Raw genomic sequence first — 21,633 nt, 5'->3', positions numbered from 1 at the left:
TTGTAAAATCAACTTCAACTCCTTATTATTTTTAGGAAAAAAAATAAAGGAACATTACTTTTTCATAACGAAATACACTAGAATAGGCATCATTTATCTTATTAATTTTTCTATTTTATAAAAATATAGAGAAATATATAGAAATGGTTTAGGGCAATTCTCGCAAATAATAGACAATTTTCAAGTTTTGGTCACAAAAATAGACCACAAGTAGGAAAATGATCAAAATATTTTATTTAATAGGTAAAAGAACCCTAATACCCTAGATATATAAAAAATTAAAAAATAAAATTTAAAATTTAAAAATTTAAAAAAATAATAATTTTTTTTATAGTTTTAGATTATATGTTTTCAAATTCGAACTTTTCTATAAAAATATTTTTTTTTTGAAATTTGTTTTTATTTTTTTTTAAATTTTCTTTTTGTAATTCGAAATATTTTTTGAAACTATTTAAAAAAAATTATTTTCAAATTTTAAATTTTTATTTTTTATTTTATAAAATTTTAAATCTCAATCCCAAATCTCCACCCCCTAACTCTAAACCGTAATGTTTGGATTAGTTAACCCTAGAGATATTGGTGTATATTTACCTTTTTAATAAAATATTTTGGTCATTTTGATCCTTAAAATCTATATTTGCTGCTAAAACTTTTTTTATTGCTATCTATCCTACGGTATTTCCCAATGGTTTAACTAACTAAATCGATTGAAAATGACCATAGTGTACTCTTACATGTCCCAGCGACCGTAGTAAATATATTTAAATACAAGTTGTCACCTTGCCATATACAAAGGTCAAGACCAATACAAAAAACGATGATTATTTTAAATGAGCCAATGGCAAACCTCTGCGATGAGCTCGAAGACTCTCTTCATCCAGGCACCACCGAAAATTCCATGAGATCCTCATCTGGAGGATGGAAATCGGCAAGGCTTATCATCGGTTAGTAAATCACTCTTAACGATATTAGCTTTGTTATCTCTTCTTATAGATTCAAAGAATCCGCTGTGTTTTCTTTGCTTGTAGGTGTAGAAATGGCGGAACATTTCGCCTTTTACGGGATTTCCTCGAACCTAATAACGTACCTGACGGGACCATTGGGAGAGTCAACGGCTGCAGCTGCTGCGAATGTCAACGCATGGAGTGGAACGGTGTCGTTTCTGCCTCTCCTCTGGGGCTTTATCGCTGACTCGTTTCTCGGTCGTTTCCGTACTATCCTAGTTGCATCTTCTCTGTATATCTTGGTATGCAACAAATTCGTCTTAAATATCTCTCTACTTTCACTTGAAAAAATCTAGTAGATTATATTTAGTTTTTCCAATAAAAAGAAATATAATATATATATATTTTGGTGAAATACTTTGCAAAAATTATATATTCCAGTTTTATAAGCATATGTTTTTTTTTTCTTACAGAAATTTGAATTATTTGTACCATAGGTATGTTGGACTACTTTTCTTGCACATGTTAAAAGACTGTCATAATGTTGCGAATTTATTTCTAATAAGAAGAAGATCTGGTGAAACAAATAGGGATATGGGCAACTGTCGTTTTCAACCATGATTTCTTCTCACCACAAAGATCCAAGTCAACTCCAAGTGACCCTCTTCTTCTGTTCTTTGTATCTTATAGCCATAGGACATGGCGGTTACAAACCATGTATTAGTGTATTTGGAGCTGATCAACTTGATGGGGATGACTTAAGCTCTTACTTTAACTGGTTAATGTTTGGAAGTTGTATTAGCGTGTTGACCACTCGTTTGATCTCTATATTTATTCAAGAGAACCTAAGTTGGTCCTTGGGATTTGGTATTCCAAGTGTTTCCATGCTACTTTCTCTGCTTCTCTTCCTTCTGGGAACTAAGAACTATCGTTTCAGCACTGCAAGAGGAGAAAAGAAAAACCCTTTTGCTAGAATCAGTCATGTTTTTATGGAGGCTGTAAGGAACCGAGGACAACCAGGTTTAGATATATATTACCCCAACCAGACCCTCCTTATGGTCCGTGTTCATGACTCAAAGCAGCTCAGGTAACATTATAAAGAGATATGTTACTTTTCTTTAGAATGTTTTCAGGGCATAACTGTGCTTATACCAATTTGGTTCCTCTATGTATGTATTATGGAAGGTTCCTTGACAGGGCGGCGATTTCATGTGATTTGGCTGAAATTGAAGAAGCAAAAGCAGTGCTTAAGCTTGTTCCCATATGGATGAGTTGCTTAGTCTATGCCATTGTATGTGCTCAATCCCACACTTTCTTCACAAAGCAGGGAGCCACAATGGACAGGTCAATCTCACCAGGACTCTTAGTCCCTGTAGCTACACTTCAATGTTTCATAAACTTAACAATCATCATTTTCATCCCAATCTATGACCGTCTACTTGTCCCTATCGCAAGATCCTTCACTCAATGCCCATCAGGAATCACAATGCTTCAGAGGATTAGATCAGGCATGGTTCTCTCCATTCTTGCTATGGTAGTAGCCGCCTTGGTCGAGACCAAAAGGCTCCAAACCGCACGGGATGATGCCACAACACTGATGTGCGTGTGGTGGTTGGTTCCACAGTACGTATTCATTGGAGTCGCGGACATGCTGACAATGGTGGGTTTGCAAGAACTCTTCTATGACCAAGTCCCTTGTGAGCTTAGGAGCATTGGTATGGCTTTGAATCTAAGCATTTATGGGGTCGGCAACTTTCTAAGCAGCTTCATAATATCCTTCATTGATAAGGTGACGAGGCAGTCTGGTCAAACGAGCTGGTTCGATAACGACCTGGACAAGGCTCATTTGGATTACTTCTACTGGCTTCTGGCTTGTCTCGGCTCCATTGGTTTAGCCTCCTACTTGTGGTTCGCCAAGTCGTATGTTTACAATAGACCAAACAAATTCTAAAAACAATCTTGTGTCATTGTGGTGATCTTTTTAACTTAATTTGATTTTTTGCATTTCTGATATGCGCTTCATACCAAACTACTCGGCGTATATATACAAGAAATATTAGTACCTTTTTGATACGTAGTTAATTATATTTTTTGGTCATTGCTGCTAATTTCTCTTAGATTAATTTTTTTTTTTTTTTTTTTTTTTTTGATAATCCAGTGTCCGACCACTTTGCGTGATCGACTAGCCCACCGGGCCTAAGCCCAAGCCATTACAGGATTTTTAAGCGTCCACTTAAGGGCCTCTGGTTACGCGAAGTGGTCTGGAGGGCGGGAGGCAGCCCATGTAAATACCCCCCGTGGCCGGGGCTCGAACCCTCTTAGATTATTTGCCTCCATCAAAACGTATATAATAAATTTTTAATATGCGTACTGAATATTGTGATCAATCATATGTTAAAATATATATAAAAAAGCAAGTGGCTTAATTATAAAAGAAGAGGGAGGAAAAACAGCTACATATACAATACAAATGTACAATAATAAGATGGCACCAGCGATGAACAACGTAGTACCTATTGGAATTTTCCCCTCACAATCTGATTTTTGTAATCCATTTAGAATCGATAACCCATAAATTGTAGGTTACGTCGACAAATCACGTCATCAACAATGGTTCCAGTATATAATTTTGATTATAGTTGTACAAATACAAAATTTTCTTTACGTGCGAAGTGGTCTTTATGTTTTTAGCTATGTGACTGCTACACAGCGGAGTTGAACTGTTAACACTTTTTAAAATCAAAACTGTTCAATCATTAGTTACCAGTGTTAAAAAATTAATTGCAGTCGATCATCATGTTATTGTTTTTACTCGAATCAAATCTTTCTTCCCCTAAAACCAATAAATTTTTAACAATTTTTGAATGTATAGAAATTTTAGGTCTGAAAACCAGCACATCCTTATGTGACTAGATCAAAACCATTTTAAATTAACTCTTTTTAAGATAACAAATATTTCTCAACTGGAATTAAACTCACAACCATTTGGATTTCTACTAAATAATTTAGAAATCTTAGTCATTAGATCAACTCCACATTGGATTCCCATTGTCTTCAGGTTAGCTACCAGTTCGCTACTTGGGGCTTCTTCTACTCACCAAGCGTTATGACAGTCACTGACTACTTCTGGTTGAGAAAATCAGAAAATAAATGAGTTCTTGGACGGGAAGGTTTATATCTCATGCTGGCAGGTTGCAACTTATAAGCTCTGTTATCATAAGCCTAACCAACTTTTGGTTACAAGCTTCCAGACTACCAAGAAGTTGTTTGAAGGCGATCGAAAGATTGTGTTCTGCTTTCTTATGGTCAGGACCTGAGCTCAAGACAACAAAAGCAAAAGTCAGTTGGACGGATGTATGTTTGCCAAAAAAAGGGAGAGGTTTGAGGCTAAGACCACTGAAGGAAATGAATACAGTTTTTTTGCTTGAAGCTAATATGGAGGATTTCTTCTGCGAAAACTTCTCTGTGGGTACATGAATTCATTGCTATTTCATTCGAAAAGGATCTTTCTGGTCAGTTTAAGGAAGTACACAATCTCGTTCTTGGGTATGGAGAAAACTATTGAAGCTTCAAGATCTAGCAAATCAGTTCTTACAAATGAAGGTTGGTAATGGTAAGCATACCTCTCTCTGGTATGATATCTGGTCGAAACCTGGATGTCTCAAAGATGTTCTGGGTGATCGTGGTCTTTCTGATTTAGGAATTGCTGACAACGCCATGGTAGCAGATGTACTTGGCAATCATAGAAGAAGAAGGCACAGGGTTCGTATTCTGAATGATGTGGAAGATGAGATAGAGACATTACGTCTGGCTGCCAATCAGGAGACGACCTTGCCCTATGGAAGCAAGCTGATGGGAAGTTCGTCAATAGATTCTCAACTAAGAAAACATGAGAATTCGCGGTTGGAACAGGGGTATTTGGTTCACCAATTCGACGCCTAAGTACTCCTTCCTTGCGTGGATTGCTCTGTGAAACAGGCTCCAAACTGGTGATAAAATGCGCATGTGGAATGCTGGGATAAATACAATTTGTATACTGTGCAATGAAGCTGAAGAAACATTTCAACACCTCTTCTTCAGCTGCAGGTACTCGAGACAAATTAGGAAGGTTGTTGCAGAGGGATTGTTGCAAGATAGTTTCACCACTGATTGGAGTGATATCATTGAGATTATCTCCAATCCTAGGCTGATTCCAACAAAGAACTTTCTAGTCCAATATACATTCCAAGCAGCCATGCATTCAATATGGAGGGAACGAAATACTTGACGCCATGGAGAGCAGCCACGGGAGGCTCACTGTCTAATAAAGTTCGTAGATTAAACAGTCAGACCTTTGGTTGCTTTCACGCAAAGGAAGGGGCCATCTTGAAGACTGGTTACATGGTTTGGAACCCGGGAGAAAAATAAGCTAGACATATTTTCATAAATTATTAGATTGATTCTTTGATTCATTAAACAGATGCACTTGATGTAAAAAGTTTTTGATCAAATAAATTTAATATTAATTTGAAAAAAAAAAATTTAACGAAACCATAAAACGAACAATTTGTTTCGCATATGTGCTGATATGTGGTAAAGAATATATTTTTATATTTGATACTATAATATATATATCTGAATCTGCGATTCTTTTTGAAATATGTAGGTCCTATGAAAATATATGATCGTTTCCAACTTTCACTCGTAATATATGTTTACGAGTTGGGTGATGATATAACATGGTGTCATGATGTGAAGACACATTTTACTTTAAAATAAAAATTATTAAAAACATGACCATGCCCCATTCTTTTCTCTTTCTCAAACGATTCCACTCTTTTTCCTCATCTCAAACAGAAGTTATGACTGTAAAGATTGGATATTTAAGTAAGGACTAAAACAAAAGGTTCATGTCGGGTAAATCTTGAAGACTAGTGGAGAAAAGCGAGGTAGAATATCTTCAAAAATCAAGGAGATCATCAAAATATGTTTCAGATTTTATTAACATATACGATATTTAAAAAGTATCGCTTATACGAGGAATATTTATTTATAAATACATTAAATAATATAATTGTTAATTAGGGAAAGGTTGAGTAGGAAAAATTAAAAGTAAAAAAAAAAAATGATTTGTGTTATGAACATTGTGGATTGTCATTAACCAAGACAAGAAGAGATGGCTTCTCAGGCCACGACCAGGCCCAGCCACGACCAGGCCCAACCACAGTCGTGTCCAAGAGGAGAGAGAGTCGGCGGCTGAGGAGAGAGAGTCGGCCTATCCTTTGGCCGACCTTAGATCTAGATGTTTTTCATTTATCTGTTTTAGATCTTTTCCTATTTCATGTTGTATTAGGTTTTGGATAATTTTTTTTTTTCCTATTCCTTGTAACCCCTATATAAGGGAACACTTTGATTGAGTAATAATATACAGAGACACACGAAATATTCAGTCTCAAACCCTTCGTTCACAACACGTTATCAGCACGATAGTCTCTAGACCCTGATACAAAACCCTAACCTAAAATCCGTCACACATAAACCCTAAATCAGGCGGAACTTCAAATCGATCTATCTCTCCAATCCCGAGGAACCAGAAGACGGGCCACATATCAAATTGAAGCTCTGGACGAGAAGAATCTATCTGCGAAAACCGTTCATCAATCCGATCTCAGACGCGCCCACACTCGCAGAAACAACAGACGGCGCCGACTTAGTTCTTTGGAACCCTAATCCGAACCAACAAGATTTTCTAGCCAATTTCAAATCATGTTGAAAGATAAGTTTATCATACCTCAGTTATTTGATGATTCCTTGTTTAGAATATGGTGTTCATGTAATCTAATACCCCTTTGTTTTGTTTCATGAGCTGAGAGGAATTGGTGCAACAATGAGAGCACACATCCGTGACCAGACGCCAAACCGTCCGAAACAGCTCGCGATCCGATAGGAGCCAGCGTCCGTCCGCGTGAAGGATAGAGGTTCATCAGCTCTCTTGGTGGTCCGGTTCAACCCTTCAAACAGAGGTATACCGTGATCTGAGAACCTAGAAAGAACAAACCCTAAAATCCTAATCCATGATTATGGATTCCTTTTGTTCTTGATGAAACCCTAAATTGATATAACCTAGAATTGATCATCTCATAAATCACTAGATTAAAATCGATTCCCTAGAACATGTTTGATTGTTTGATTGTTTCTGATTTGAATTAAAGAAACCCTAAATTTGGAATCGTAATCCTAGAAACCCTAAAACCCTAAAATCGGTTTTGACTTCATCTCATCTATTGATCATTGAGTTTTCTAAATTAATTTATTGATTGATGATCTGAGATATTAGGATTGTTTGATAGATTGATTGATAGATCTAAATCTCTAAATTCGAAATCCTTAAGGCCTTGAAACCCTTAATCGGCTACTTGAAAGTTTTAAGATCCTAAATCTCGTTTTGATTTCCTAAAGGTTTTGAAATCTTAAATCTAATAAAAGTTTTAAAAGATTGAAAGTTTAAAAATGGTTTTTAAATGTGAGTTAGGTTGCTAGATTGATTGATTCTAAAATCTAGTTGAAACATTATCAACCTTGAAATTGGTAAACTTGATATGTATTGTGTGGCATTGTGTTTTGTCATGAATCATATTGGACGACCGTAAGGTCTAATGCATTGCACACACACGGGGCCTTGTACCCTTGAAGCCTTTTGGCTTAGTGCATATCTATGTAGCCATGTGGCCAAGCATCCGAATGGTTATAGAAACCGGATTGCATAATGATCCAATCCTTAGGATTGTTGTATAACATAAATACCGTAAAGCTTAAGGCATCACAATGTATGACCGTATGGTCTAAAGAGACATCATATCTGAATGATCATGCGACCTTGTTTGTATATCTCATGAACCGATCTTTAAGATCGTTGTATCACAAGACATGGCCGTGTGACCTGACTCACACCATGATCGATTGTTTTCATAGATGCGTAAGACTTGTTTGTGGCCGAGCTTGTTAAATATCATGCGGCTACATGACCACATTGTGAACCTAAATTTTAAATGACAATGTGACTCAGGTATCGAAAAGGGACTTGGTGATACAATGAGAATGAGAATGACCAAGGACAACAATGAGAATGAATTGGTACAACATTCCATCATCTCATTGAAGGTCTAAAAGATCAGTACATCACTACAGAAAATCCACTAGACTTTTGGGATGCTTTACAGCATAGAAATTACCACCAGAAAACGGTGTTGCTTCCAAAGGCTAGAAATGACTAGAAGAATCTAAGATTCTTGGATTACAAAGTCATGGATGAGTACGACTCAGTCTTGTTTAAGACAGTCTCGATGCTGAGACTTTGTGGTGAAGTAGTAACCAAGGAAGAGTTACTAGAGAAGTCTTATTCCACATTCCATGTGTCGAAAGTCATACTGTAGAAGGCTTCGCCACTTATACTGATCTGATTTTCAAAAGGACCAAATTTCGATACGACTAGTCTTATTGCTTTATGATTGCATTCGTGTTTACTTTAACCTAAGGATCATTCACGATTTATATGGAATTGGTTTTAAGTTTATTAAATCTTGCCGGATCTTACTTAAACATATGAATGTTTTAAAGAGTTGCCTAAAGGGCATAAAACCGAGTAAGAAATCATGAATGGTATAGAAAGCCTAGTAGGAAACTATGGCTAAGGCATTTGCCTATAAGGCATTATATACACCCAAAGAAATGTGGTCCATTGAAGTTATAATGAATGGATTCCAACTAACAAACAATGGGCAAGAAAGGTAACAAAGTTCCTTCAGATCTTTAAGAATAAAACGCCTAAGACCTTTGAAAGAAAGTGGTCGAGACTATACCGATGATCTCTACTGATTTATACTATGCTAAGGATCAGTATGATAAGAGGCAAGAGATGTGGTGACCATATTGAGAAACACCACGAAATTTTACACTATATGGCATGATAGGATTAGCCATCCTAGTATAGAACTTGATGCAAAAGATCAATATTGAAAAGGCACAGAGTTATCCCGTAAAGATCTCACGTTGTGAAACATGTACACATAGGGAAACTCATTAGGCTTAATTATCCCAAAGCACCACGACCTTATAGTATGGTCATGAGGGGGAGAGAGGATAAACCCATGATCAATACTACAAGTTCGTGTACTATGGTCTAAACACCATGATATATGGCCCGGCCATTACTAGACCATAAAGGGCTATTACCCGGCCAAAGAGAGGCCATGATACAAACGGACAAACCAAAGAGGCCATCACCTATAAACAGCTTAGCCACGACTTGGCCATGACTTGGCCGTGACTTGTCTAGTGCAGGCTTGTCCGCACACAGTCCATGACTCGGCCAGAAGAAGCCGAAGAGACCATGAGAGACAACGGTCTGGCTGCAAAGGCCATAACCGGCCGGAAAGGCCATTACCTATAAAAGGTTCGGCCATTACCTATATGCTTGGGGACATTATGAATATACATGTACAGAGTGATAATAAGCATCAGGCCATATAAGTGAGCATAGATATTCCCATCTAAAGAATAAATACGGGTCATTAAAACCAGACAAACCATCTTAAGAGATTCTGAGATGAAACCACCACATACATATATGTGCCGTCTAAGATGGAACCTCAGAAGAGGATTGGAAATATATGTTGGATAGGAGTAATACTTTCTCCCACGAATTCAAAGAAAGCTTGAGCCAAAACATGGGTGATTAAAATAGTGGCCAAGTACGGATTGCATGATCAAATGGATCCGACTATCCAAACATTAAAGGAGAAAGATTATAAGCTGGATAAAGAAAGAGTAAAGGAATGATAAGAATGGTTTTAACCATCATTGTCTTGGCAAGATCCTCGGACTATACATTATGATATAAGACGTCCAAAGAAAGATAATATAAAGATAGCCAATTGAGAAGCTAATCGAAATGCCAGACACTGGCCCGAAAAGAATGACTAACCAGCTTAGCACCAAACAAAATTTAAAGTCCTAGAAGAGACATAATCAAGTTGCTATAGAGTCTATGCAAGATAGACCAAGTGTTCCATAAGAGTAAAGAAACTCGGATAGAAAGAAAAGGTGCATAGACAGATCCGAAGTCATGATAAGAGAAACCATACCAGACATAGAGATAAAGGCTGGCCAGCTACACATCTAAGGTACCAAGCCAAGTAGTCTTGGGACGCCAAGCTGCTAGGTAACAAAGGTCCTGGATAATGAAATCTCAAAGTGATCAGATCATGTCTGGAACATAGTGGAATCACATGAAAGTGTCGACACACACATTTGTATAAAGATACATAAGAGAATAGCACTTGAACATAAGCGAGGATCATGTACCCACGAATGAGTACTCATCATACAATCATAGAATCATAAAGATTATAAAAGAATAGAAAGATAAACGTGGAGGTTCAAAGTATCTAAAGAGAGATGAGCGTATTGGCCATGTACATATACAGAAACGTCATCTGATAAACCAGTGAAATAGATGGATCTTGTGAGATAAAGAAACCGTGAGAGAGGACACATGATCACGTGGCCTAGAGTGTCTATGTCTTCATATTAACAGCATTAGATCATAGCTTGTTTACACAAGGTACTCACAGAGATCAAAGGAACAGATTATAAGGAGATGAACTCCTATGTGGTGATTGCTGCTACTGATTTTCGATATTATACCAAGTCTGGTCATAAGAAAGAAAATAGATACACTAAATGTAGTAAGCAGCATATGGATCACTGGATAAGATAATATAAGAGAACAGCTTTGTTCCTAAGCTGATTCATGGACTGAAGCAAAAGCAGCTGCATAAAGTATATAAAAAAAATTGATCACACATGAACATTGATCTTGGAGTTGTGTAAAAGACAATCCAATAACAGTCCATATACATATGAGAATTTATAAAGAAATTCCTTGTGCTTATACTAAACCTAAAGAAGGTTAGTAGATATAGAATGAAATCTATATGGGTGTCTGGCTAAAAACGTCCAGCACACCAGCTAAGAGCATCCGGCTCTCTGACCAAAAGCGTCCAGCCCTCAGGCTATAAGCATCCGGCTCCTTCTACCAAGGATGTCCGACTCATATCCTTTGATCGCGGCTAGTATAAGAGATCAACCAACAGGTTGTAATCCGACATCAGATCCCTTAAGGATCCGGGATAGCAGAATAGTTTACAGCTGCTGTGTAACCTACACAAGACTTTGTCGTGAGGATAATAGGAGATATTTGATCTACCCTTCCCGGTCGGATACCAAAAGTTTTGTAAGCCCGTGAAGTCAAGATCCATGACCTAATAATATATATTAAGCATGTGATATCCACAGCAACTAAGGTCATGAGACGCCATCATATGGCATTACCTAAAGCAAAGAAATTGATGTCCACATACATGAGAGTGTGTTCGGCCGAAGAGCCATGATAAGAGATTATAAAACCTCACAACAATAATCATTGGACACTCATGAGACAAGCAGTGGACTTGTATAGACAAGGTCTATGACCTGGACATTGATCGACCAGATTGAAACATGGCAGAATGGTTATCATAGTTAACCAAAAGTAAAGAGTATAGAAGTAGATGATCACGTCTGAATCATGAATACATGCAAACACGTTTTGCAAAGACCAACATGTGATTCCCGAGAACAATGTGGTTCACATTGCTTAGCATACATGCTTTAAACGGGACACTCAATGTCAAAGGACATGAGAAACGACCTAAGAGGTCTAAGTGGTCTTAAATACGGTGCAGTAATGAAACTGGCCGATTACTCCCTTCCTACACAGACAGGATAGATCACGCATCAAGATGCGTAGTATGTAGAACCTACACCGAGGTTCACATCAGGGGGAGTAGTGCGTGTTGTACTCTTTTTCCTTCATCATGGTTTTGTCCCACTGGGTTTTCCTGATAAGGTTTTAATGAGGCAACATTAAGCGTATTACAAATCCTATATGCGCCAGTTGAAGGATCTTCAGTGATGCCTTCATCAGGGGGAGTGTCATGTGTTGTACTCTTTTTCCTGTCTACGGTTTCCATTTTTCCCACCTTGGGTTTTTGGTTTTCCTAGAAAGGTTTTAATGAGGCAACATCGTGCATGATACAAATCCATATGGTTATGGCATCCAAGGGGGAGTGTTATGAACATTGTGGATTGCCATTAACCAAGACAAGAAGAGATGGCTTCTCAGGCCACGACCAGGCCCAGCCACGACCAGGCCCAACCACAGCCGTGTCCAAGAGGAGAGAGAGTCGGCGGCTGAGGAGAGAGAGTCGGCCTATCCTTTGGCCGACCTTAGATCTAGATGTTTTCCATTTATCTGTTTTAGATCTTTTCCTATTTCATGTTGTATTAGGTTTTAGATAATTTCCTTTTTTCCTATTCCTTGTAACCCCTATATAAGGGAACAGTTTGATTGAGTAATAATATACAGAGACACACGAAATATTCAGTCTCAAACCCTTCATTCACAACAATTTGGTTAATGATTTAAAAATAGGAAGTGTGCTAATACCCTAATACTAATTCGTGAAGCTAAAGACGGCCGTTGGAGGAAAAAGAACAGGACCCACTAAGAAATCGTTCAAATGAGCTGTCGGAAAACAGCTCCGACCAGCCTGTGTGTCCTGTCTGCCTTCCGTTATATAAAACCTCTCGTTTCCTCTCCCTTCTCTCATTCAATTTATAGAATTCTCTCTTCCTTCCATTTCTTTTCTTGAATTTCGAAATGGCTCAAGAAGAGGCACAGAAATCAGCAGATGTCGTAGTCACAACGGAGAAACCAATGACCGATAAGGAGGTGACTGTACCTTCTCCGGTGCTGGAGAAAGAGGTGACTCCCACGGTTGCTTCGGAGGAGAAGGTGGCCCCGGAGACAGAGAAATCTGTGCCGGTGAGGGAAGAAGAGACAGTCGTAGCTGAGAAGGTGATTGTTCCATCCCCTGAAGAACTTGAAAAGAAGGCACTTGCGGAGTTTAAAGAGCTCGTGAGGGAGGCTTTGAACAAACGGGAATTCACTTCTCCGGTGCCGGTGAAGGAAGAGAAACCAGAGGAGAAGAAGCCGGCCGAGGAAACCAAAGGAGAAGACAAAACAGAGGAAAAGAAGGAAGAAGAGAAACCGGAAGCCATTAAGTTGGAGGCAAAAACGGATGCGGTGGCTCCCGCAGAGGAGAAAGAAGCAGTGTATGACACCATGGCTGAAGAAGATGGAACCAAGACCGTGGAAGCAATTGAAGAGTCGATAGTCTCCGTCACTCCTCCAGAGAACACCGTAGTCTCCGAGGCAGAGCCTATGGAGCCGGAAGAAGTCTCCATCTACGGAGTTCCTCTCCTCCAAGACGAGAGATCCGACGTGATCCTCCTAAAGTTCCTCCGAGCAAGAGACTTCAAGGTTAAAGAAGCATTGACGATGCTGAAAAACACCGTCCAATGGCGCAAGGAAATCAAAATCGACGAGCTCGTAGAAGCCAAAGCCGGAGAAGAAGCGAGCGAGTTCGAGAAGATGGTTATCGCTCACGGTGTGGACAAAGAAGGTCATGTCGTGATCTACAGCTCCTACGGTGAGTTCCAGAACAAGGAGCTTTTCTCTGACAAGGAGAAGCTTAACAAATTCCTCAACTGGAGGATTCAGCTTCAGGAGAAGTGTGTGAGAGCTCTGGATTTCAGCAGCCCTGATGCCAAATCTTCGTTTGTGTTCGTCAGCGACTTCAGGAACGCTCCTGGACTCGGCAAGAGAGCGTTGTGGCAATTCATCAGGCGTGCCGTCAAGCAATTCGAGGACAATTATCCCGAATTCGCCACTAGAGAGGTACGTAATAGTGTTACACACATAACACTAATACAAACCAGCTTTAGTCAATGAAGAACTTATTCTCCAAAACATAATTACAATTAAAGATATTATAATCCATATAGTTAACGAAAATAATATATACTAGATTAAGACCCGCGCCTTGCGTGGAATAAACATTATATATATAAATTATTTTATGTATTATATGTTCTTACATATTATGAAATAATAAATATATATTGAATAATTAAAAGTCAGTAACTATTACATATATAATTAAATAATTAAATTGGTGCGAACGTATAAATAAATTTTATTAATCCAAACAATTTTTTAAAAAAATTTGATAGGATAAGTAATTAAATTCAAATGATATTAACATACATAGTATATTTTTAATATTAATGTCTATTAAATGATGCTTTCTACTCATATGTTTTTTTGATTATGTGTATCTTTAATAGCAAAAACTTTAAATTATTGATAACAAAATTTTCATTGTAGGATTAATAATTTTAGTAATTTATAATTTAAAATATTTTATCAATTTTAGTTCAAAACTTTTATCAAAAAAAATTATTCAAAGTAAATTTTGAAATTAAAATATTTATTTATTCAATATGGTTTATAGTTTAATTTAGAATGATATATATACATATATATTTTAAATCTTAATGATTAATTAAATTAGACTTTTATTTATATGATTTTGTAATCATTTGTATTTTGTCATAACAAAAATTTTAAACCATGGATCGCAAAATTTGAATGTGAGACTTTTAACAGTTTTAGTAATTTGTAGTCGTTTTTTAAAATTCAAAATATAACATATACAGAAAAATCTAAATTTTTATAATATGGTTATTGTGATTTTTTTAAATTATTTTAATAGTTTAAAATTAAACAAATTTGATAGAATATACATTTTTTTAATCAGATCTTTATTATTCAAAATCATTAATTGTCATATATACGTTAGCCACATTCGGCAATTCCGTAATCTTTATTTAAGGAAATAATGAATGACATTAATAATAAATTTATTGTTAGTTTAATAAAAATCTTATTATATAATTAGATGGACCAACATATTTCTCTAATAATTCTAAGAGTCATCCTAGTGATGACACGTGGTTACAAAAAGAAGTTGTAATTTTTCACAAATAATATATAGGGGATTATAGCCCAATTAATCGTGCCGAAACTGCTGGTGATTTCTTCTTTAATTCCTTTCTTATTTTGCAGCTGTTCATCAATGTTCCATGGTGGTACATTCCTTACTACAAAACATTCGGATCGATCATTACATCACCAAGGACTAGGAGCAAGATGGTTCTTGCTGGTCCATCTAAATCTGCTGATGCAATTTTCAAGTAATTAACCACTAATAATTATTTTACCAATTCCTAATTCAAATATTTTTTTGTCACTAAGCTCTTATGTTTGTGGTTGGAAACAGATACATTTCTCCTGAACAAGTCCCGGTTAAATACGGTGGACTTAGCAAAGATATTCCTATATCCACTGAAGATACTGTAACTGAAGCTATAGTTAAACCAGCAGCCAAATACACCATAGATTTGCCTGCTTCTGATGTATATACATTCAGATTCCGATCATATTGTAAACTATTGCTAATTACGAAGATTAATGTGCATTGTGGTGCTTGTGGCAGGCTTGCATGCTTTCATGGGAACTAAGGGTGTTGGGTGCAGATGTTAGCTATGGAGCTCAGTTTGAGCCGACCACAGAGGGAAGTTATGCTGTGATTGTCTCTAAGAACCGGAGGATTGAGTCAACCGATGAACCGGTTATAACTGAATCTTTTAAGGTGGGTGAACCGGGAAAGATTGTGATCACAATCGATAACCAGACTTCCAAGAAGAAGAAAGTGCTCTACAGGTTCAAAACTCTACCAATATCTGATCTTTGAAATGAAACTTGAAACTTGAACAGGTCACATCCAGATTAAAAAAAATTGAAACTACATGTCAATTACCACAACCCAGTTGGAAGGACGAAGAACGAGGATTATTTTGTTATTTATTATGTAATTTGAAATGTAAAATGTTATTTTTGTACTTGTGTTTTGCTGGAATGGTTTGCTCTGTTTTGAGCATTGGGCTGTTTTGTGTATGAATAATATGTGATTAAAATTCAAAAGCAAGAACAATACTTTGTTTCTTTATTTACCTTAATGTATTCATTATTTATATATGTCTTTCTCTGTCTTGTAAAGCATTGGGAAAATTCTCCATACCAAATCCCCCAATAGTTGAAAAGGAGAGTTGAAAGTTTTTTTTTTTGTCATCAACGATACAGACTCATACTGACTCTGTAAACCAAACCGGTTGATCTGCATCCATGTGAACGACAAAAGACGGTTGCTTTCTAGCACTGCGTGCTAGACTATCCGCCTTTGAATTTTGCGTCCGTAGTACATAGATAATCTCTGATCGGGTGAAGTTCTCTTTCAGGATCTTGATATCATCCTTATTTGGAAGGAAAGTTGAAAGTTAAATGCGTAAATTTAGATTGTAATGTTAATGTATTATCCATCAAGATAATTATAATGTTCAATGAATATACTAGATGTTTTGTCCGCACGTGAGAACATAATAATTTTAAAAATATTTATGAGTAGATATATTATCAATTCAAATACCATTAGAACAAGTTATTGTTCATGTCATACGTATAAAATGTTTAATAATAAATTGAATAACAAATTGAATAACAAATGCTTTTTATATAAAAAAAATTTCATCATAATATAAATACTTTAATAATTAAACTAAACTTAAAAAGATTAGTATCTTTTTTTCATAATTTAAAAACACTCATGTATACATACAATTATAAACAAAAAAATAAAAAAATATACAAGGATCTCTCTAGCTTCTAAAAATTTATGATGTATATAATTTTTAGATAACACAATATAAGGGCTTTTTGCAAATATGACTCAAAACTTGAAGTCAAACACAAAACTAACTCATGTTTTTTTGGAACTTTGACTTGCCTCTTTCACCCCCAAAGTTCAGATTATTCACGAAAATGTCATCACTTTTTTTTTTTTGAAAATGCATATTTTACTCTATCACCCTCATCTTTCTCAAGTATTCACAATATTGCCATTGCCATCAATACACCAACCACCATGAAGCTCTTAATGCACCTAAAAATCGATTTACACTCTTTCTTTCTCAATTCTTATGAACCAAAAACAACATCTCTTTACTTTCTCTCCATATTCATCTAAAAAAAACCCAAGATTTTGATTCTAAAAATTTTATGGTTCATAGAGCCATTAAAGCTTACGATTCTTGGTGGGTCACTTTTGTTTGAGATTCTTGGTGCTTGGAGAAGAATTTTGTGTGCTAAACAAGTTATCTCACTGGTTGAAACTATGAAATTAGTTTTTTTCCAGATATGTTCGTCCAGACGACTTACTGGCTGTAGACGACTTCCGGGTAAGTCGTCTGGCTATAGACGACTTACATGGAAGTCTTCTGGTCAATGCAGAGGTTAATTTTGCAATTAACTTTTAAATGTGTTTTTCTAGACGACTTACATGGAAGTCGTCCATTTTTGTTTGTTAAAAAAATAATCGAGACGACTTCCAAGGAAAACGGGTTAGTTTTGCATTTGACCGGATTGTGTCAGAAATTTGACTTTTCATATAAGTCGTCCAGTAGAAAATAAAAAAATCAATATTTTGTTATACCTAGACGAATTCCATGTAAGTCGTCTCAGGTTAGTTTTGCAATTGAAAAATAAAACAAAAAAATTATTTTTGTCTAGACGACTTAAACGGAAGGCGTCCATCAGGCGACTTCCACGAATGTCGTCCATGATTTTATTCCGAGATTCTGGTCAAACCTTGCTTATCTTGGGCGACTTCCATGTAAGTCGTCGGATGGACGACTTCCGTGTAAGTCGTCTAGAAAAAAGTAATTTTTTTTTGTTTTATTTTTCAATTGCAAAACTAACCTGAGACGACTTACATGGAAGTCGTCTAGGTATAACAAAATATTGATTTTTCAATTTTCTAATGGACGACTTACATGTAAGTCGTCCTGGAAAAGTCAAATTTCTCACACAATCCGGCCAAATGCAAAACTAACCCATTTTCCTAGACATGTAAGTCGTCTCGATTTTTTTTTTAACAAACAAAGATAGACGACTTCTATGTAAGTCGTCTAGGTTAAAAATCAATTGCAAAACTAACCTAAATGGACGATTTTCTAGAAGTCTACCAGACGACCTCCGTGGAAGTTGTTTGCGTCAATGTTTAATAAATTTTCATTTTCTCTAAGACTACAAAGACTTTTTAATTTTTTTTGTTAATTCATGTATATTAGTTAATATTGGGGCTACTGAATGAAATTTATAACTTAATTGGTGATATTTATAAGGTTACCAACATTCATGCATAGTAAAGTTTCTAGCTAATTGAGAAGACATCCGTGGAAGTCTTCTACGTTAGTTTTTGTAAATTTGTTAAGTAACTTTAAGATATGTTTATTTAATTTTCAAAAGTGTTAAGTAACTTTAAGAATATCAAGTAACATGGTTTAATGTGTATTTTCAGATTATAAGATATATTTTTTACTTATGTATCTAATGAAAGTGTTCTACCTTTGAATTTATGTAATGTTTTATCTTTTGTGAATTTGACTAATTTTTGAGAATTCTTCTTCCTTAGTTGTAATAAATTTGATTAATTTTTTTGTGTTATTGTGTTTTGCTATTGAAGTTGTATCAATAACTTCAATTATGTCAAGTACTTTTGGCAAGATAATGTCGTGGAAAATGAACATATTTACCAAACTTTTTCATTAATATCTCTTCAAATTTACAAAAAAAGTCACAACTAAAGGAGTACACATGCAAATCACAAAACAGACCACAAACAAAACTATTATAGATCATTCCTCTACAAAGACAAGCTTAGACTCCACTTGATATGGAAGAAGACCCCGTCAGAAGACTTCCTAGAAGTCGTCTGGAATACTTCTTTGAAATCGTCTGGAAGTTCCCATAGGTCTTCCAAAGTTTGATCCAGATCTGAAAAACATGTATATCAAACCCAGAAATGTAAATCTTGCTATCATATCAAAAAACGTTCAAATGGCTTAAAACAGAGAAAATTAGTGGAAAATTTGATAGACATACTTTTATAGAACACACAAAGTACATATCCAAGTGGAAGATGAGAACCATCTGATTAAAACCTGCAACAAAAAGATAGATTAGTGAGAAAGACATGAGACAAAAATGAAAAATTCATATAAAGTTTAGTGTTTTCAAGTCAAAGAGATTATAGTGGGTTTGGAGAGTTTTAGTTTGGGAAAAAAATATGAATTTTATGCAACATGAGGTTACCAAATAAAGAAAAATCAACATAAGAACTTACCAAAACACTCAGATCTATTATGAAAGGGAGACATGGGAGAAGACTCCGTCAGAACACTTCCTGGAAGTCGTCTGGAAGACTTCCTAGAAGTCGTCTGGAAGTCCTCTAGCCCAGAAGTCTTCCAGATCTGAAAAACCTGCATATCCAAATCCAGATCTGAAAAACTTGTATCTCAAAAAACGTTCAAATGGCTTAAAAAAAAAGAAAATGAGTGGAATATTATATAGATCTACCTTTATAGAACACACAAAATACATATCTAAAATTAATAAATCTACCTTTAAATGAGTGGAAGATGAAAACCATGTGATGAAAAACCTCCAAAACAAGATAAACTAGTGAGAAAGACATGAGACAAAAACAAGAAATTGAGATAAAGTTTGGTGTTTATAAGTTCAAAGAGATTAGAGAGAGGTTGGAGAGTTTTAGAATGAGGAACATACCATTTTTGTTGCAGCCATTTGAGAGGAAAAGAGAGAATGTGTAAATTTTTTTATATATGGAGACAAAAATTCCAATAAGGTTAAATATTTTCGATCAGAAGACTTACTAGACGACTTACTTGTAAGTCGCCCAAAGACTTCAATATTTTTAGCGGGAAACTAACATATTTTTAGCGGGAAACTAAAATATTTTTAGCGGGAGTTAGAAGACTTCCCAGACGACTTACATGTTAGCCGTCTAGACCCTAAACATAACCCATAAACTAAATTAACTAACTAAACACTTCATAAAATCAAACTAAACTTAAAAAGTGTTTACTATACACAGAAATAATCACATGTAGACAAAAAATTAATTTTTCAAAAAAACATTTAAGCTTTCCAAAATCTAACCCTAAGAATACATACAATACTACAACATATGTTGACAAACCCTAGACCAAAGAATATCATGATTCACTGCTTTCACTCATCTATGTTGAAAACAATTCAATTTTATTATATCGTAAATTATATCACTTAAAACTGTTTATAATTACATGATTTTAATTTTTCGTTCATCAAAATATTTCTTACAAAACTTATAAATTATTTTTAAAATCAACTATACCAGACGACTTCCGTGGACGTCGTCCAGAACACTTAATAGAATCTCAGAAAACTCAGAAGACTTAGCGGATATATATTCGTAAAAATGTGTTCTGTTTTTTTTCTTTGGCCACAAGGGGCTGGCTGTAATTTCACAAGGCTTTTGGGTTACTTTTGCATTTGATTCAAGTTTGGGTATACTTTTGCAATCAAAATCAAATTTTGAGTCATATTTGGTAAATCCCCCCAATATAAACTAATTTTGTATAACATAATTATCAAATTAATTAAATTCATTTTTAATTTATGATTAATTATATATTAACAAATTTAATTATTAATTAAGATTAATAAAGATTTTATAACCCAATATAAATTTTTTTAGTCAATGATAATCATCAAATTAATGAAATTTATTTTTAATTGATGAGTAAATATATATTAACAAACCTAATTATTCATTAGAGGTATCAACGACGTTAACCGCTCTAACTTTTAACGTAATGGTTCAAAGGCTCTCAATTAATAATGGGAAATTGCCACAAATACAACATTCATAGTACCACTTTTCATGTCTACACTAATCACTTTTACCCTTATTTTTAATAAAGGGTAAAAGACACTTATATCCGCTATAGTTAACTAATCTAGAATTAGGGTTTAGAGTTGAGGAGTGGGGTAGGGTTTTTGGAATGTAAAATTTAAGATTCTAATAAATATATAAATAAATACTAAAAATATATAAAAAAAATGAAAAATAGTTTCAAACATAATTTTTGATTTTCAAAAAGAAATTTTGAAAAAAAATAAAAACAATTTCGTAAAAAATTCAAAAAAAAAACATTTTAATTTTTTAATTTTTATTTATTTAAATAATGATTTATTATATATATATAGAACAAGAGTATAAGAGGCATTTGCCACTTAATGAAGAAGATATTTTTGAAAATGTCCATTTAGTGATGGTAAAGATGAGAAGTGGTAGCATGAAAGTGGTAAACGAAATTTATCCTTTAATAATACAAATATGAGGGTAAATCTCATATATAGCCATTTTTAGTTTTTTTATTTAAATAGACTTTAAAGATTAAAGTGTTCAAAATAAGTTTTATTGAACGGATAAATAATTTTCATACCTGCATTTATAATTTTACTTAATTATTTATTAAATATATAAAATAAATAAATATTTCAAAAACATCAAAAATATTTTTTCAAAAAAAAATGAATAGTTATTTTGGGAAACCTTTTTTTAAGTTTAGGAAGACATTCCATAATATATACGATATCTTTCTGAATTTGTAAAAAAATTATAGAATTCAGTAATGCTTTCATAAATGTGTAATTAGACTTCTTGAATGTAACATATATGTATATTACAGAACTTCTTCCTTATATGTATGACATTTTTCTAAAATTGGCTTGCATATTTAA

The 21,633-nt window shown here is 34.9% G+C and overlaps 2 protein-coding genes across 3 annotated transcripts; both read left to right on the top strand.

Annotated features, from left to right (window-relative positions):
* Positions 1 to 648: 648 nt before the first annotated feature.
* Positions 649 to 2,948, top strand: LOC106392158 (protein NRT1/ PTR FAMILY 5.11-like). 2 transcript variants are annotated; one of them, XM_048760086.1, is made up of 4 exons: positions 649 to 944; positions 1,029 to 1,246; positions 1,535 to 2,031; positions 2,130 to 2,948. In XM_048760086.1, exons 1-4 carry the CDS (start codon positions 818 to 820, stop codon positions 2,893 to 2,895), a joined length of 1,608 nt encoding a protein of 535 aa, XP_048616043.1. In that variant the 5' UTR covers positions 649 to 817; the 3' UTR covers positions 2,896 to 2,948. The 2 variants fall into 2 exon arrangements, with proteins under 2 accessions (XP_048616043.1, XP_048616044.1); XM_048760087.1 differs by lacking the exon at positions 649 to 944 and having other exon boundaries at positions 1,108 to 1,246; positions 1,442 to 2,031.
* Positions 2,949 to 12,503: 9,555 nt separating this feature from the next.
* Positions 12,504 to 15,966, top strand: LOC106392153 (patellin-1-like). The gene is made up of 4 exons (XM_013832936.3): positions 12,504 to 13,764; positions 14,995 to 15,122; positions 15,209 to 15,344; positions 15,425 to 15,966. Exons 1-4 carry the CDS (start codon positions 12,685 to 12,687, stop codon positions 15,680 to 15,682), a joined length of 1,602 nt encoding a protein of 533 aa, XP_013688390.2. The 5' UTR covers positions 12,504 to 12,684; the 3' UTR covers positions 15,683 to 15,966.
* The last annotated feature ends 5,667 nt before the right edge of the window (positions 15,967 to 21,633 follow it).

This window comes from Brassica napus, chromosome C6 (genome assembly GCF_020379485.1).
Source record: "Brassica napus cultivar Da-Ae chromosome C6, Da-Ae, whole genome shotgun sequence".
Lineage (NCBI taxonomy): Eukaryota > Viridiplantae > Streptophyta > Magnoliopsida > Brassicales > Brassicaceae > Brassica > Brassica napus.
Note: the sequence above shows the minus strand (reverse complement) of the source record. Positions and strands in the feature narration are given on the sequence as shown.

Coding starts and splice junctions, on each gene's coding strand:
- LOC106392158 (XM_048760086.1), top strand. CDS start 818: ATGATTATTTTAAATGAGCCAATGGCAAACCTCTGCGATGAGCTCGAA. Junction 945..1,028: donor ATCGGCAAGGCTTATCATCG/GTTAGTAAATCA, acceptor CTTTGCTTGTAG/GTGTAGAAATGGCGGAACAT. Junction 2,032..2,129: donor CATGACTCAAAGCAGCTCAG/GTAACATTATAA, acceptor GTATTATGGAAG/GTTCCTTGACAGGGCGGCGA.
- LOC106392153 (XM_013832936.3), top strand. CDS start 12,685: ATGGCTCAAGAAGAGGCACAGAAATCAGCAGATGTCGTAGTCACAACG. Junction 13,765..14,994: donor CCGAATTCGCCACTAGAGAG/GTACGTAATAGT, acceptor CTTATTTTGCAG/CTGTTCATCAATGTTCCATG. Junction 15,123..15,208: donor TCTGCTGATGCAATTTTCAA/GTAATTAACCAC, acceptor GGTTGGAAACAG/ATACATTTCTCCTGAACAAG.